At 55.7% G+C, this 15,452-nt stretch overlaps 1 protein-coding gene and 1 non-coding gene across 6 annotated transcripts; one reads left to right on the top strand and one right to left on the bottom strand.

Moving 5' to 3' along the window:
- The first annotated feature begins 184 nt into the window (after nt 1-184).
- On the top strand, nt 185-266 carry TRNAS-GCU (transfer RNA serine (anticodon GCU)). Its single transcript has one exon. It is a non-coding gene; the product is annotated as a tRNA-Ser (tRNA).
- A 5,013-nt stretch (nt 267-5,279) lies between these two features.
- Nucleotides 5,280-12,508, bottom strand: SLC29A2 (solute carrier family 29 member 2). 5 transcript variants are annotated; one of them, XM_070427572.1, is made up of 12 exons: nt 12,390-12,508; nt 12,054-12,135; nt 10,770-10,930; nt 10,407-10,546; nt 9,885-10,019; nt 9,139-9,236; nt 8,336-8,420; nt 7,660-7,796; nt 7,293-7,398; nt 7,112-7,197; nt 6,143-6,342; nt 5,280-5,478 (listed from the first exon to the last, which is right to left on the bottom strand). In XM_070427572.1, exons 1-12 carry the CDS (start codon nt 12,416-12,418, stop codon nt 5,367-5,369), a joined length of 1,371 nt encoding a protein of 456 aa, XP_070283673.1. In that variant the 5' UTR covers nt 12,419-12,508; the 3' UTR covers nt 5,280-5,366. The 5 variants fall into 5 exon arrangements, with proteins under 5 accessions (XP_070283673.1, XP_070283672.1, XP_070283671.1 ...); XM_070427571.1 differs by having other exon boundaries at nt 7,660-7,838; XM_070427570.1 differs by lacking the exon at nt 12,390-12,508 and having other exon boundaries at nt 12,054-12,257.
- Nucleotides 12,509-15,452: the final 2,944 nt, after the last annotated feature.

Genomic DNA, 15,452 nt, shown 5'->3' on the forward strand with positions numbered 1-15,452 from the left:
TGACGGATGGTGCGGGTTCGCGGCAGCGGCTGCGGCGGGAGGAAAGGAACACGCACAAACCCTTTCTTTCTGCGGTTTCTCCCTCCAGGAGATCCTACCAGGGCTGCGCTGAACAGGGGGTGTAGGAGGGGCTCAGATGGTGCGGAGGAGATAAGGGAATTTAGAAAGGTAGGCTTTTGCGTGGGACGAGGTGGCCGAGTGGTTAAGGCGATGGACTGCTAATCCATTGTGCTTTGCACGCGTGGGTTCGAATCCCATCCTCGTCGGTCGCGTTTTACACAGGAGATGGCTCTTTATTTTCTATATGCCGCGGGTCTGGAGCAGCGCGGTGGGGACAATGGGATCCAGCCAGAGCCCCAGTTCACCACGCGTCTCCTCCCTCTTCAGGCTCTTCCCATACCCTGTATCGGACCCTCTGGGCGGCGTTAGAGGAGTACTTTTCTTTCTCCTTAGGCAGCGGTTCTCAACCTGTGGGTCGCGGCCCCTTTGGGGGTCGAACGCCCCTTTCACAGGGGTCGCCTAAGACCATCGGAAAACACATATTGACTATATAATTACATATTGTTCTTGTGATTAATCACTATGCTTTAATTATGTTCAATTTGTAACAATGAAAATACATCCTGCATATAAGATATTTACATGATGATTCATAACAGTAGCAAAATTACAGTTATGAAGTAGCAACGAAAATAATTTTATGGTTGGGGGTCCCCAGAACATGAGGAACTGTATGAAAGGGTCGCGGCATGAGGAAGGTTGAGAACCACTGCCTTAGAAGGCCTGGGGCTCGGTGGCACCTTGAAGACCAGAACCAAAATTCTGGCCAATGCCAAATTAGTGGCCTGTTTATTAATCAGAGAAGCACCTCCTAGAATCACCCTTTCCCTGACTACAGTAGTGGAATTCAAGCAGGGGTGGTGGTGGTGGTGGTGGTGGTGGTGGTGGTGGTGGTGAGGGTGGTATTTGATCCTTAATTACTACTCTATTCAGCCCAGTGATTTTCTTCCCCACAGCAACCCTCCCACGAGGGAGACCTTGTATCCGCACACCTTCTTCCTGAACACACAGACGCAGAAGGTCTTGAGTATTCTAACACCAGCCTTATACAAAGGTGGTTAGTGAGTGTTTGTGAATAATTGAACCGTGGGTTCTTTAGAAGAGGAGAGTCTGGGGGGAAGGGCAGGTACTGGGACTGATACATCAGTTATAGGTAATAACTATTTGGCGCTGTGAATCTTGGGAAGGTGCTCTGGGACAGGGCAAGGCGTTTCTCCACTGCTCCACGGGCAGTGGGAGTCAAGGCTGTTGAGCTGAAAAGTGGCCAGTAGCCCTGTATTCCACAGCCCCCAGCAATAACACCTCCGGAGCTGCTCAGCCTGGGAACTGTGTCCGGCACCGGGAAGGAGGCCTCGCAGGGGACAGGCATGTTCCTGAAGGTGTTCGTTGGTGACCTGCGCCAGAGGAGAAAATGGTGCGAAGGCCTCAGAAACTGGAGGCACAGAAGCCAGATCTGATGCCATTTGGGCTTTCTTCGACCTGCTCAGTGTTAAAAACAACAACAACAACACAATTTAAATTACATTAGTTGTTAACTTTGGTGAATCAGGAGATTGGACATAAAACCCACATTTCCAGCTTCTGTTTTGAATTCTGGAAGATCTGGCAATACCAGCCTTCGTTCCCTCAGGGTGACAACTGGCCAGAGTGTAAGAGTGACTCCCCCTTTGCAAACAGTCTTTTCTTTGCCAAAGTCTCAACCCTGCACCTTCCTGCCCACTCGGCCCTTTGAGCATTTGTGTTTCATCTACGGTACTCATCCAACACCTATTTTCTGCCTCAATTGGCAGGGGCATCTGCCCACAGTACCTGCCCTCACCCACGGCAATGCTAGCCCACAGCAGGCACCGATTCCCGTTTTTTGAACCAGTAAATCAGAGGCTTCTGAAGTGTCCCAGGGGCTCTAGTCTAAGGGGGACTGAAAAGTAGTGACTGGGCTTGGCCATTATCAAGGAAAGCCACGTGGAAGGGGCCAGAGGAAGGCCGAAAGCCCCTATTGTGGGGCCTGGCCAGGGTCAGGGGCTGGCTGTGATGGAGAGGGCATGAGACATTCGAAGAGCAGTTAAAAACCATTACCAAGAGGTCTGCTTCCCACAGACCTTGCCCTCTGCAGCTCTCCCATCTGGCTGGTCCTGATTTCTAGCTTTTATAATAAATCTGTAATCCAGCAAGAACATGTTTCTCTGAGTGCTCTGAGCTGCTCTAGCAAATTAATTGAACCCCAGGGCAGGGGTGCTGGGTCTGATTTATAGCCAGTTGGTCAGAAGTACAGGTTACAACCTGGACTTGCCATTGGCATCTGCAGTGGGGCAGTCTCACGGGACAGTCCTTAACTTGTGGAATCTGATGCTCTCCCCAGCGGATGGAGTTACATGGTAGGACACTCAGCGTGTGTCAGAGTATGGCCTGGCGAGAGAGGAAAACCCACTCATCAGCCCTAGCTGGTTTGGTTCAGTGGATAGAGTGTTGGCCTGTGGGCTGAAGGGTCCCATGTTCGATTCCAGTCAAGGAAACATGCCTGGGGTTGCAGGCTTGATCCCCAGTAGGGGTCATGCAGGAGGCTGGCCAATCAATGATTCTCTCTCATCATTGATGTTTCTATCTCTCTCTCTCCCTTCCTCTCTAAAATCAATGAAAAAGTATTTAAAAAAATAAAGGATATATAACAGAGTGTACAAATAATAAATATACAATATTCTTTAAAAAAAAGAAAAAAACAATGCGTAGAAATACTACTGTATTTGATCTTGAATCCTGAAACTTTACTAAATTCACTTATTACCTCTAATAGTTGTGTGTGTGTGTATTCTTTAGGATTTTCTGTATATGTATATATTATATCATTTGTGAATCTGGGTAGTTTTACTTCTTCATTTCCAATTTGGATGTCTATTTCGCTTTCTTGCCAAATTGCTCAGGCTAGAACTTCCAGTACAAAGGTGAAGAGATGCAATGGTAAAAGTGGGGATCCTCTTCTTGTTCCTGACGTTCGAGGGTGGGGGGAGGCTTTCAGTCCTTCACATTGAGTATGACATTAGCGATGGATTTTCCATAAATGCCCTTTATCAGGCTGAGGAAGTTCCCATCTATTCCTCGTTTGTTGGGTGTTTTCATCTTGAAGTGTTGGATTTTGTCAGATGCCTTTTCTGCATCAATTGAGATGATCGTGTGGTTTCCCCCTTCATTCTATTTATGTGCCGTGTGGTGTTTACACCGATGTGTTTCTGTATGTTGAACCACCTTGCATTCTGAAAGGCCTGGCTTTGGTTTTAGAACTCTTAACAGGCACTTAACCTCTAAGTTAAGCAGCCTCTGTAGAGACAAATGCCCTCTTCTCTCCCGTATCCCTCCTCCTCTCTCTACTCCCATTTAGTCCTCATTGCTAAGGTTCTTTATCATTTGTCCCCAACCCACTGCTCCAGCCTCAACCTCTCTTCTCCCTCCCTCACATCCTAGGGGCTTCCTCACCCCACCCCCTGCCAGAAGTCCCCACTGTTCCCTGAATATTCCATGTCCATGCCTTCCACACCCACCCTCTGGTACCTCTGCCTGGGGTGCCCTTCCCCCACTCCAGCCCAGCAAACTCATATTCATCCCTCAAGACCCAGCTGGGGGAATGCTTCCTTTGGGATGCCTGCCCTGACTTCCCAGAAGGCCCAGGGCCTTCACAAACCCCAGGACAAGTTGCATTGTCTCCTATGGCCTTGGGAACACAGACCAACCAGGGCCTGGCACCATGAATTGTGGTCAAAAGAATGAATCCTCACTGGGGATCTTCCTGTGGCTTCTATGTCAGCTGTCAAGGCCATATATTGCTTCACTTTCCTCTTTGATATCAAAACCGCCTCTGGCTTCTGAGCAGGGGGCCTGGCTCAGCTCCCGGTATAAAATAGCTCCTCAGTGACTGTTCACAGAAGGGAGGGGGGCAAGTGGGCAGCAAAGTCAGTGCCTAAAATGGCAAAAAACCCACCGTGCTTTTCTCTGGGTTGGGCACGGTAGGACAGGGGTGGGTGAAGCAGGCCTCTCCTCCGTCCCTCAGAACCAGCTGGCTGCCTCTGCAAAGCTCCATTTCTGAGAAAGGGAAGCCTGCGATGCAGAGGACCCTGGAAGAGTGGTAGTCGTCCATGCAGCCCAGTGCTTGGCCCAGGAGTACAGGGCTCCTTGCAGGTCAATATCCCTTGGCCATTGCAGGAATGCTCACAAATCCTTGCCCCTCTCGGGCCTCAGTCATCCCAACTGCCAAATGGGTACAACCATCCCCACCCCACCCAACTCATCAAATCCAATAGAGCTGAAAGCACTTTGGAAAGAAAGACTCAGAGACCTCATTATACAAATGAAGAAGATTGTTATTGGACCCAGGAGCAGGATCAGAGAGAAACAGCAGAAAGGGGGAGTGCTCAGCGCTGTGCTTTGAGCCCCTTGAGGGAGAGAAGCAGGGACTGGGCTGGAAGAACAGCACCTACAGGGAGGAGGGGGCCCAGCTCTGCTGTGAATCGGCCACTTACTCGGTTCCCTCACCTGTACAAAGGGGGAGCACAGTCCCTGCCCGGCTCCCTCCAAGGGCCGGCTGTGAGAGAGCAGGCGCAGAAGAGCTTTGCACACTGAAGCGCAGTGCACACATGCAGGCTAACTACAGGCCTGGGGCCCCGCCCTGCTGGGCTCTGGGGGTGGAGACAGTAAGTGTTGGCAACAAAAACACTGTCGAGGCCCAGACGGTCCTTTGAGCACCCTCAGATCCCTCACTTCTGCTCTCTCTCCCTGCTCCCCTCCACTTCCCTGGCATCCTCTGTCCTGGGGCCCGAGAGACCTGACCACGGGGTCGCTGAGGCCTGGGGAGAAGAAGAGTTCCTGGCCTGGGCCGGCCCACACTCCCACTCGGAACCTGAGGCTGGGGCCACACCAGCCGCACCCTCGGCGAGGCCCCGCGGTGGCCTCGGATCTCCCTCGATGGCCAAGGTTGTGTTCTGTGACCAACGATACATGCGCTCCCGATGCTGGGCAGGGCCACGGCCCTCGGCCCGACAGCCACCTGTTCAGGGAGGGCTTCTGTGCTTCTGGATAGTGTCCGTCTCTGAGCGTCGCCTCCACCCTGGGGGAGGGTTGGCATGACCGGTGGTGAAGTCTTCCTCGCAGCACCCCGAGGAAGCCCGGGAAGGAAACGGCACCTGCCTCCTCCGGGCACCTCCAGACCAAGGGGCCCCAGCCCAGCAGAGCCTGAGCCGGCTCGCCACTCCTCTGCCCTGGGTCTCGGCTCCGAAGGGATGGCGAGAAGAGAGCTGCTGGGAGAGCCCTCCACGGAGCCTTCAGAGCAGCGCCTTGAAGAGGAAGGAGAGGGAGGCTCCACAGGACAGCCCCAGGGCCAGGAAGAAGGTCATGAGGGCGCCGGCCACCTCTCTCTCGTGTGGCAGCACCTGCCTAGAACACACAGGGGCGAGAGCTCTTAGACAATGCCCTGCCCAGCCTGGACCCAGCCCCAGTGGCCCAGCCCTCCTTAGGGGACACTGAGTTCTGGTCTGTGCTGACCCAACCTCCAGTCACGGGAATGAGGCCCTTCTCTCCGGACTTGTTTCCCGATCGGTGAAACGGGGACCCTGGACAAGAACATCTCTAGGCCCCTGGGGTCCAGTATTCTAGGATTCTAGATTCTGCTGTCCCTCTTGATAAAACGTCCCCACACTGCCCGGCCCCATCACCTCTGGATTCTCAACTCCATTGTCCGGACACTAATAGCCTATGAACCCTGCTTTTGAGCAAAACTTTAGCTCCCCTTCAACTGAGAATTGGGGAGTATCTGGGCCCCAAGAAATAATAGTCCAACCCGTTTATCTCACAGATGGGGAAACTGAGGCCCAGCGAGGAGGCCCCAGAACCAGTGCCTGGGTGACTTTCACAGGCAGGAACCTCCCTAGTGGAGTCACCGTCTACCTAGCTCTTGGGCCGACAGGGTGGCATCAGCGAGGCCTGGAGGCAGCTGGGGCAGGGCTGGCCAGAGCAGAATAAGCCCCCCCCTTGCAGACTGTCCCCCCTCAAAGCATTAACCCACCTCCCACCCCCAGGCCCTCCCGGGCCTTCCCCAGACCTGGGCGCCAGGCACATGGTGAGGGACACCAGGTAACCATTGGAAACAGCGAAGACCATCATGAAGGTGATGAAGTAGGCGTCCTGGGGGAAGAGGGTGGGCAGCCGGGACCTCTGGGGCACGTGGCACAGCATGAAGAGCGGAATGAACAGGACGCGCAGGCAGACCAGCAGGGGCAGCAGCCGGCTGTCCTGGTCCGGCTGCGGCAGAAGCTGGGGTCAGGGCAGTCCCTGCGAGCAGGGCCTCTGCTCCAGGGGCACCCCGATAGACTCCTGCCTCACTTCCCCTGAGCCGCCCGACATGAGCTGGTCAGGGCCCAGCTCTCGGGCCTGTGGAGGGCGAGGGGGTGGGCCAAGGCCACCCAGCGCACAAGGACCGGCCTCTGCCTCTGCCCATCCCCAGCTTGTGGTCTGTCCATGGCAGGATCGGAAGAGGCCTTAGACAGCATCTTTGGTTTTCAAACTTGGTTCCTCCGAACATCCCTGGGGGTTCCACAGACCCCTTTGGGGCGGATGGGGCTGCTGAATGGGACTGGAAGCTGGGGATCCAAGCCCCATCCTGCTCAGATCAGAGCAGCTCCTCTTGGATCTACTGTCTTTATTGTGTCTCCTTGAAAGATTTCATTTAATGACACAGCACCTTGGCTCAAAGCTATGCAAACACTAGGACTGTTGTGGCCCCTCTCACGTGGCACAGAAACCTCCACGCACGTCTCCAAGCACAGAGGGCTGGCCCTGGGCTGGATGCTGAGGACACGGGTCCACTGGACAGAGTGTCCGCTTCCAAGGAGCTCCCAGTGCAAGCCCGGGCTTGCATACCTCTCGGAGCCGCTGCTCACTGCCACTGGTGTCTGTCCATTCCAGGCCCAGACGGTTGGACTGTTGGGAAATGCCCGTTCTGTGCTCTTTCATACCCTCTGCTATCCAGCTGCTGCCTAGAACCCTCAGGCCCCCGCCCAGGTGTGCTCACCCACATGAAGTACGAGGTCAGGCTCCGGCCCAGGCAGTCCATGATGTTGAAGAGCAGGAAGCAGCAGATGGGGTTGAAGAACTGACCTGGGAGAGAGAGAGGCTCATCCTGGTCCCCACTCCCTTCTTCCTGCTCTCCCTTCGCTCCCCTGCCCAGCCCTCTCCCGCTTCCCAGCACTCACTCCACTTCCCAGGACTGGTGGAGCTGGTCACCATGGCTGTGATGGCAGGGAAGACAGACAGGGTGACTGTGAAGACCAACACAAGGCACAGCGCCGTCAGCCAGATCTGGGAGCCGGAGGCAGGGGTGTGAGCAGGGGGGCAGGCCTGGGGCCTAACACTCAGCCCCCACCCTCCTGCCAAAGCCCTGGCCCGGGAGCAGGACACCTGGGGCCTGGCTCCGCTGTGTCCGCGACCCACTGACCCTGCCACCTGGGGTGGACCAGGTGAATACTAAGGCCCCGTTCCATTCTGAGTCTCTGGGGAGGGCCAGAGAGAGCGGCGTCTCTTCCCCAGGGGTGGTGGTTGGGGGTTATATCCAAGGCAAACCTTTCGGAAGACAATGAAAACTGAAGGTTTTCCTGGCTTCTGGGGTTCCTCTGGCTCCAGCTCTGGCTCCTTCTCAGGGTCAAGTTCCAGAGTCAGGGCTGCCTTCTGAGGGCTGTTGGGAATCCCGTTCTTCTCATCTGGGGCAAGAGGGACGGCAGGGTCACGCCTGTGAACCTTACCTATGAGGGGAGATTCCCAGCAATTAAAACAAGTGACCCTCCTTCAGCCCAGGGTTCAGGCAAAGAGAATTAACAACAGAAATAGGCTTAGCTACTGTTTATTAAGCACATGCATGTGCTGGGTAGATTAAGCACCTTGAAGGGACTGTCTCACTGCCACTGCTCTATAAGGAAGGACATGGAGGCTCAGGGGGGGTCAGTGACTTGCCTGAGGCCACACAGCTTGGATGTTGTGAAGCTGGAACTCAAACTCAGATGCGTTCAGATCCAGAACTTGCATGCCCGAAGTGCTACTGCCTCCCCCTTACGGAGGAGGACTCTGAGGCCCAAAGGGCAAAGGGAGGACTTCATTCATGATTTTTTTTTCTGCCTCTGCTCATACAAGGCTACTACTAGCGGGGAGGGCTCTAGTTGGAGACAGAAAGCACGTCTTTCCCCGGGGAGGTGCCTCTAGCTTCCTCTGGGCCTCCCCCTCCCCAGCAGGGCCCAGGGCTCACCAGACCGGAGGAGCTCAGCTTTGGTCTCCAGCTCCTGACCTTGTGCCAGCGATGGTTTCCTGGCCAGGTAGTAGCGGGCCAGCTCCTGCAGAAGGCAAGCGTTGGTCCTGCCGGGCTTGGTTGAGGTGTCTGGATCCCTCCACACCCTGTTGGCTTAGAGGCTGTGTGGGGCGCGGCTACAGTGTTTGAACAGGTTCAAGCCTTGGACTGAGGAGAGGGCACAGTCCTCTCATTGCCACGTGCAAGTCCCAGCTTGGAGGGCAGAGCCCTCCCAGCACAATTATAGCCAACAGCTGTAGTAAGCTTGAACCTATGGTCTGAACACGTGGCCCCACGTGCCTGAGTGATGGGGGCTTGATAGAGTTCAGGTGCATGTAGTTGAGTAGGATTGAAACCCACGGGAATGTTGTAAACATCTTGATCATGCCCCTACTTTGCCTCTCGGCATCTGCTATAAAATAAAGACACGGCTTGTGGGTGTTGGCGCTGTCTCTCCATCAGAGGGGCAGCGTCCCACCGAGACCCAGCTCATTCTCTTGTCTGTCTGTCTGTTCTTAATCCTTCACCGCCCCCACTCAGGGTCACTGAACCAGGCTAAGCTGGCATGGCACATAAGGCACCCTGGGGCTGAGTATGCTATGGCTGTGCCGGCTCGCCATAGGCTGGGGTCCCCTAGTGACTGACTCCTTTGGGGATCAGGACTGGGGCTAGGTCCCCTCCACCTCCCTTGGGACGTCAGGCTCAGATCAGGGCTGTATCTGAGATGCTCTGAAGGGCAGCCTTGACTTCAATGCCAGGCTCACCATGTAGGGCAGGCTCAGGTAACACACGATGGACACGAAGATGCCCACGCAGGGTGTGATGAAGTACCCCAGGGCCGAGGTCTGGGCATCCACGCCACCTGTGAGGAAACTCCAGCTGCAGTGGGGAGGTGGCTGGTCCCACTTGCTCCCACAGGGATAACAACTCAGGTCCCACTTCCTATTATGACCGTCTCAGATTCACCTCCCGGCCTCTCCCACTCCTCCCAGAAACAACTCGGGAATCCGGTCAGGGCCCCAGCCCAGCCCTTCACCTCTCCCACTCGCACTGTACTGTTTGTTTGTGTTTTTTTTTGAGCACCTACTATGTGCTCATTATTACTGCATGCTCCTTACAATCTGATGATGGAACCATAATAACCATGTTGGTGAGGAAACTGACACAGGTAGGTGCTTTGTCCAATGCCCCGCCACTAGGGGGCAGAGGAACTGTGATTTGAACACAAATCTATGTGAATCCCAAACCTGTTCCTCCTTGCCTCAACCTCACCTGCAGCGACATGTCACTGTTGGCCTCAGGAATCCTGCCCCTGGCTCCAAGTTAACCCAATCCTCACCCAGTCACTCTCTCACTGTAGAACCCAAACCCAACCCCAGCTCCCCATCACCTCTGTCTCTACCCACATCCCAGAGCATCTCACTCCTGGCACACTCTCCCAACCCCCCAGAATCCCAGAGGCCACCCTCCCCCCCACCCCACCCCCGCCTCCAGTCACCCGTCTACTCACTGGCCATGGACATGAGCATGGCAAGAGCAGCAAAGATCCCAGCCAGGCCCTGGCCGCTGAGGAAGAGGGTGCTGTAGGTGGAGGGCATGGTGCCCAGCTGTCCAAAGAGGCTGCCCTGCAGAACTGCACAGAAGGCTGTGGAGGGACAAGAATGGGGACTGCCGCTCAACTAGGTAGGCTTCAGGGGCTCCCTGGAGGGGTGTCAGCAGGACACACTGTGGACTCTGGATGAGGTTGGTAGGCATCCTCTGGGGTAACAACCCCCATTCACTCCTCTTCGGAGGAGCATCCATACACTTGCAGGTCTAGGGGTCAGGAGGCCAGCTCTTCGAGCAATGGGGGCCTGTCACAGTGACTTTTCCTCTCCCTCTGGGCCTCCGTTTCTCATCAGGGATCTGGGTGCTGCTGCTGCTGCCGCCTTCCCTTTTTGGGTACATTGGGCCCTTTTAGTTACAAAAAGAAGGCTGGGCTGAAGTCCTGGGGGTGCTGGGCAGGGAGGTGGGTAGGGGCAGTGGTCCTCACAGTTGATGAACCAGACAGAGGCCATGGTGATGGAGAAGAAGGGTCCGGGCGTCATGTCCACCTTGACCAACGCCGCCGTCAGGGCAAAGAGCAGCAGGATGACCAGCAGGCTGCCCAGGATCCGCACCGTCTCAGGGATGCTGCTCATAAGGGGGGCGGAGTGGGCATCAGCTGGACCCAGGTCAGGCCGAGGGAGGTGGCAGGAGGCTCAGCCCAGGGCTGGGCAGGGGGTGGGGGAAGATTCGGGGAGTGTGGAGGAAGGAAGGGAGGTCTTCCCTGGGCCCAGATGGAGCTGCCTCAGCAGGGGTGGGGCAGGGACAACAGAGGATGGCCTGGGAGGGAGTCCGGAGGCCGGCTGCTCACCACTGGTACAGGAAGGAGTTGAGGAGTGTGAAGAGCAGCAGGGGCAGCTGGGACAGCAGCGTCACCCAGTTGTTGAAGTTAAAGGTGTCTGCAGGGCCGGTGTGGTTGGTGCTCAAGGTCACAATTGTGCTGTTGGCCCCCGCCAGCCGCCCCTGGAAGTACTGCCAGGGGTCCGGGAGAGGGGGGACAGGGTCACCCTACAGCACAGCCTCAGGAACCGCCCCGCCTCCCGCTGTCGGCCCCGCCTTGGGATGGTTCGGTTAATTTCTGTGGGGACTGTCTGTCTGTCCTTGTACTGTTCCCAGAACCTGGCACAGTTGGAGCTCAGTGAATGTGCACTGAATCGAACGGCTGCGATCTGAAACAGAGCCGAGCCCTAAGAACCCCCAACGGGGCCTCGCTTCATCTCCAGATCACCCCTCTCCACCGGTGTCCTGGCTCCAGCCCCCACCGCCGCTCCAGCAGCAGCTTCTAGGTTCCTGAGTACTCGCTGAGCGCTACAGTAAGCCAGGCTCTGGCCTACGTGCTGACCAACCACATTCTCTCTGCAACGCACACCCTGCTTAGCCCCCCCTCCCAGTGCCCGTGGCTCCCTATGGCCTGCAGGGCAAAGCCTCAAGGTTTGGAAACAGCATTTGGGGCCTTCAGAGCCAGAGCCCAGCCTCCCTTTGTGCCCCATCTCTTGCTCTGTTCCCTCCCCTGGAGACCAGACCCAAGCCTGGGAGGCCACGGGTCACGTTTCGTTACATTATTAATAGCTCCCTGGCACCCGCCTTGCTTTCTAGACCAGGGGCTAATTCAGTTTGGGGTCTGCAGGGCCCAGCACAGAGCCAGGCACCGAGGAGCGTCTAGAAAGCTATACTGAATGTATATGAACAACCCAGTCCCAGAGAGAACAGCGCTATGTTCCTGCCTTCCCTGGCGAGAACTCAGCTCTGTGAGGATGCAGCCTTCCTGTTATGTTTCCTCCAGCGCCCCCAGTGCCAAGACCAGGGCGTGGCCCACAGTAGGTGCACATTTACTCTCTGTTGGATGAATGAATGGAACTCGTACTGTGGGTGCCCAGTTTTGGAGTGACTAGCACCGGACCCCCTGAGCCGGTGGCCTTGCCCCTCTAGGATCGGGCAGCCCCGAAAGCTAGACCTTCCTAGCCACAGGGGCACCTCCTCTCTCAGGGGCTCCATGCTTCAGCGGGCACCCGGGCACAATGAGGCGTCAAAGGCGGCGTCGCAGGGACAGAGGGCGGTTGTGGCCGTGGGGCTGTCACTCCGCCGCGAGTCTCACCGGGATGGCCGTGATGAAGAAGTTCCAGGGAAGGAGCGTGCCCAGCCCAAGGATAAAGAAGCTGACCCCGACCAGGTGGTAGCTGTGGGGATCCGTCAGAAGGTCACCCCGAGGACGCAGCTCCTCGGTCGCCCCTCCCGTCCCCCACGCCTCCCCCATCCTCGCTGCAGAGCGGACTACAGCCCCCATCACCCTGGCGCAGGCCGCGGAGGAGGCGGCTAATGGGAATTGTAGTTCCATTCGCTCAGCTTTGCGCCTTAGCGCGCCCAAGGAAGCGGGTCTGCGCTGCCCACGGCCACCGGATTTCCGTGCTCACCCCCCTGGTCCCCAACTTGCCTGTCCTGCGGGATGTCTCCTCGCGCCATGGCCGCCCCGCGCGATGCGCCCGGGGGGAGAGAGGTGGGGTGCCGCACCTGCCCCTGCGCGGGGCCGAGGACCAGGGCGCCCGGGAGGCTCGTTCTGGCCGGCGGTGCGCAGAGGGAGGGGATCGGGTCTCCTCGGAAGGCAGGGGGAGAGGCGTGAGGGCGGGAGGGAGTCGCAGGCCAATTTCCCCGGTTCTAACCTTCCGCAGGCTCCGGCTCGGCTCCGCCCCCGGGGCGGGACTGAGCGTCGCACCGCCCCTCTCCACCTCCCGGCCTGGACTCGGGACCCGGGGTTCGGACCCTGGCCCTGCCTCGGGGTCCCCGGACCCTGCGGCTTCCCGCGCGGCCCAGTGCGGCTTGGAGGCGGTGGGTCCGGGAAGGCCCCCGGCGCCTCCCCTTCAGCAGGCGGCTGTGCGGGCCCCTGCGGGCGGGGTGAGGGCAGGTACCCCTTGCCCCTCGCCGAGACCCAGAGCTGCCCTGGCGCGGTGTCCTGCCCCCCGACTCCCTGTGCTGCCAGATTCGCGCTAGCGCCCCCTAACGTGGGAGCCCACGGAGGGGCCCGCTCGCCCAGCCCGGGCGGAGGGTGTAACCCGAGCGGGGCTGCGCCCGGAGGCTGGAGACCGCGAGTCGCCCGCGGTCTGGGCGCTGCGGGGGCCGAGGCGAGGGCAGCGGCCGGTGCAGGCGGAGCTCCCAGGCCGGCCCGCACGGCAGACGGACAGACGGCCGCTTCCCCTCCAGCGGGCGCCTGGGAACCGCCGGGTCTGCGGGGCGCACAGCACAGGCTTGGGCCCCCGTGGGGCGTCCTGGCGGACTTCTCGCTGGCGGGGAGGCTGAGCTGTGACGGAGCAGCGAGAGCTTAACCAGCGGTTCTCAACCTGTGGGTCGCGACCCCTTTGGCGGTCGAACGACCCTTTCCCAGGGGTCGCCTAAGACCATCCTGCATATCAGATATTTACATTACAATTCATAACAGTAGCAACATTACAGTTATGAAGTAGCAACGAAAATAACTTTATGGTTGGGTCACAACATGAGGAACTGTGTTTAAAGGGCCAGAAGGTTGAGAACCACTGTAAGCGAAGGCTCCGCGGAAAGGGTGTCCGGGAGGGCAGCCCGGGCTCCTTCCTCAGCCTCGGCTTGTGCTCGCCTACCGCTGCTGCAAAACTTTCTGCGGTCCCAGATCACATCACATCAAACAAAGTTTTTTGTGAAAAACTTTGAAAGATTGTAGAGCATTGTAATTTTGAAATTAATTTGCTCTAACTCATACAATTTGCGGTGGTTTGTTTTCTCTGCAATCACCGTGCATACAGAGGATGCTGAAGTGAGAGGCTCTGAATCACAAATTACTTCCTTAAGTAATGAAGTTGTATGGCCACGCCCAGGTTCCGTGTTTGTGTGTGTGTGTGTGTGTGTGTGTGTGTGTGTGCGCGCGCGCGCGTGTGTTTCTCCAGCCTCTGTGTCCGCGGGGACTGCTTTTCTGGGTATTTCATTATTGCAAACATCTGGCGCCACAGCCTGGCCCGTAGCAGCTGCTTGATAAATGGTGAGTAACGGGATCGCAGTGATAGCAAGAGAGTTTAGGGAGAACAGAGGCGGCATTAAATTACACTGAAAAAGAAACTTACTGTCTTTTCAGTTTGCTTCCAAGCCTTCGGAAAGGGGGAACGTCTCAATTCAGTGCTAACACGTTTCTAATCTCTCCCTGTTAATCTCTCCTTCTCTAACAAGGGCTTCTGTTGACCGTGTTATCTAAATAGAAATGAATAACTTTTCTGTTTCTTCTATTTTTATAATTGCTTTATTTTTAGGGCTATTCATGCTGGTTTCCTATTTATGGTAATTGTATACCCTTTGAAGAATAAAAGTATGTGTAGTTTAATGAATAAACTTATTTAAATTAACTAAGTATAATAAAATTTAAAAATACACTTCCTAGAATTAAAAAACAAATGTAGATAAATTAAAAATATAAATTTGTTTAAACAACGTTTAAGAATTTATTTTAATTTAAAAATAAATCTGTTTATAAACTTAATATAAATTACAGTTTGTCTCTGAAAAAATGGGTCATGTCAAGGAACTTTGGTAAATGGCAGTGCAGGTGGTGCACAGCCGAGGCACCAGTTTCAAAGGAAGGATGTGAGGAGCTGAGGCGGGGGAACACAGCATTGTCTGAGACCTGTTTGAAGAGGATTGAGGGCCTTTCAGGGAGAGAACAGCCTGTACCAAGACCAGGGACGTGAGAATGTCGACACATTCTGGGACATACAAATAGATCCCTTTGGCAGGCACGGTGGAAGGACCTGGCAGGGCTCGGCGACAGGCGGGCTGGTTATGACAGGCCTGAGGGCTGAGTAAGGAGTTTGGATTTCATTTTAAAGGAGACGTCCTCAATTCCATCAGAATCAGCCGCCCTGTAATAACAAATATTTTATTACTGTCCTCCAATGAAATGAATAGATAATAAAACCCACCTATACACAAGAAGTTAATGTCAATATAAAATCCTTCTTGTACGACTCAGGAGAAAGAGAAGTATCTAGTAATAAATAAAGTGTGTTTGAGCGTGGGAACGCTCAGGCACAGGGAAGCAGTCTGTATAGAACCTCAGTGGATGCAACGGCTGCAAAGGCGTCGTGTCCAGGCGCCTGGCAGACCGGCCGCTGAAAGACCACGAGGTGGGAGATGTGCTTTCCTGAAATGGTGACCAAGTCTTGGCAAACTTCCAAACAAAGCAGTGCAGCTGTCCCCCTACACAGATAGTAGCTGCGTGGCTGGAAAGTGGGGTGGGTACTCAAACCTTAAAACAATACATTGTGTCCATGTGTAAAATGGGGTTAGGGGCTAGCCAGCCGTGGGCAAACTACGGCCCGCAGGCCGGATCCGGCCCGTTTGAAATGAATAAAACTAAAAAAAAAAAAAAGACCGTACCCTTTTATGTAATGATGTTTACTTTGAATTTATGTTAGTTCACACAAACACTCCATCCATGCTTTTGTTCCGGCCCTCCGGTCCAGTTTAAGAACCCATGGTG

The sequence above is a fragment of the Myotis yumanensis genome, unplaced genomic scaffold (assembly GCF_028538775.1).
Source record: "Myotis yumanensis isolate MYYU_CA2020_CCGP unplaced genomic scaffold, mMyoYum1.0.hap1 SCAF_10, whole genome shotgun sequence".
Lineage (NCBI taxonomy): Eukaryota > Metazoa > Chordata > Mammalia > Chiroptera > Vespertilionidae > Myotis > Myotis yumanensis.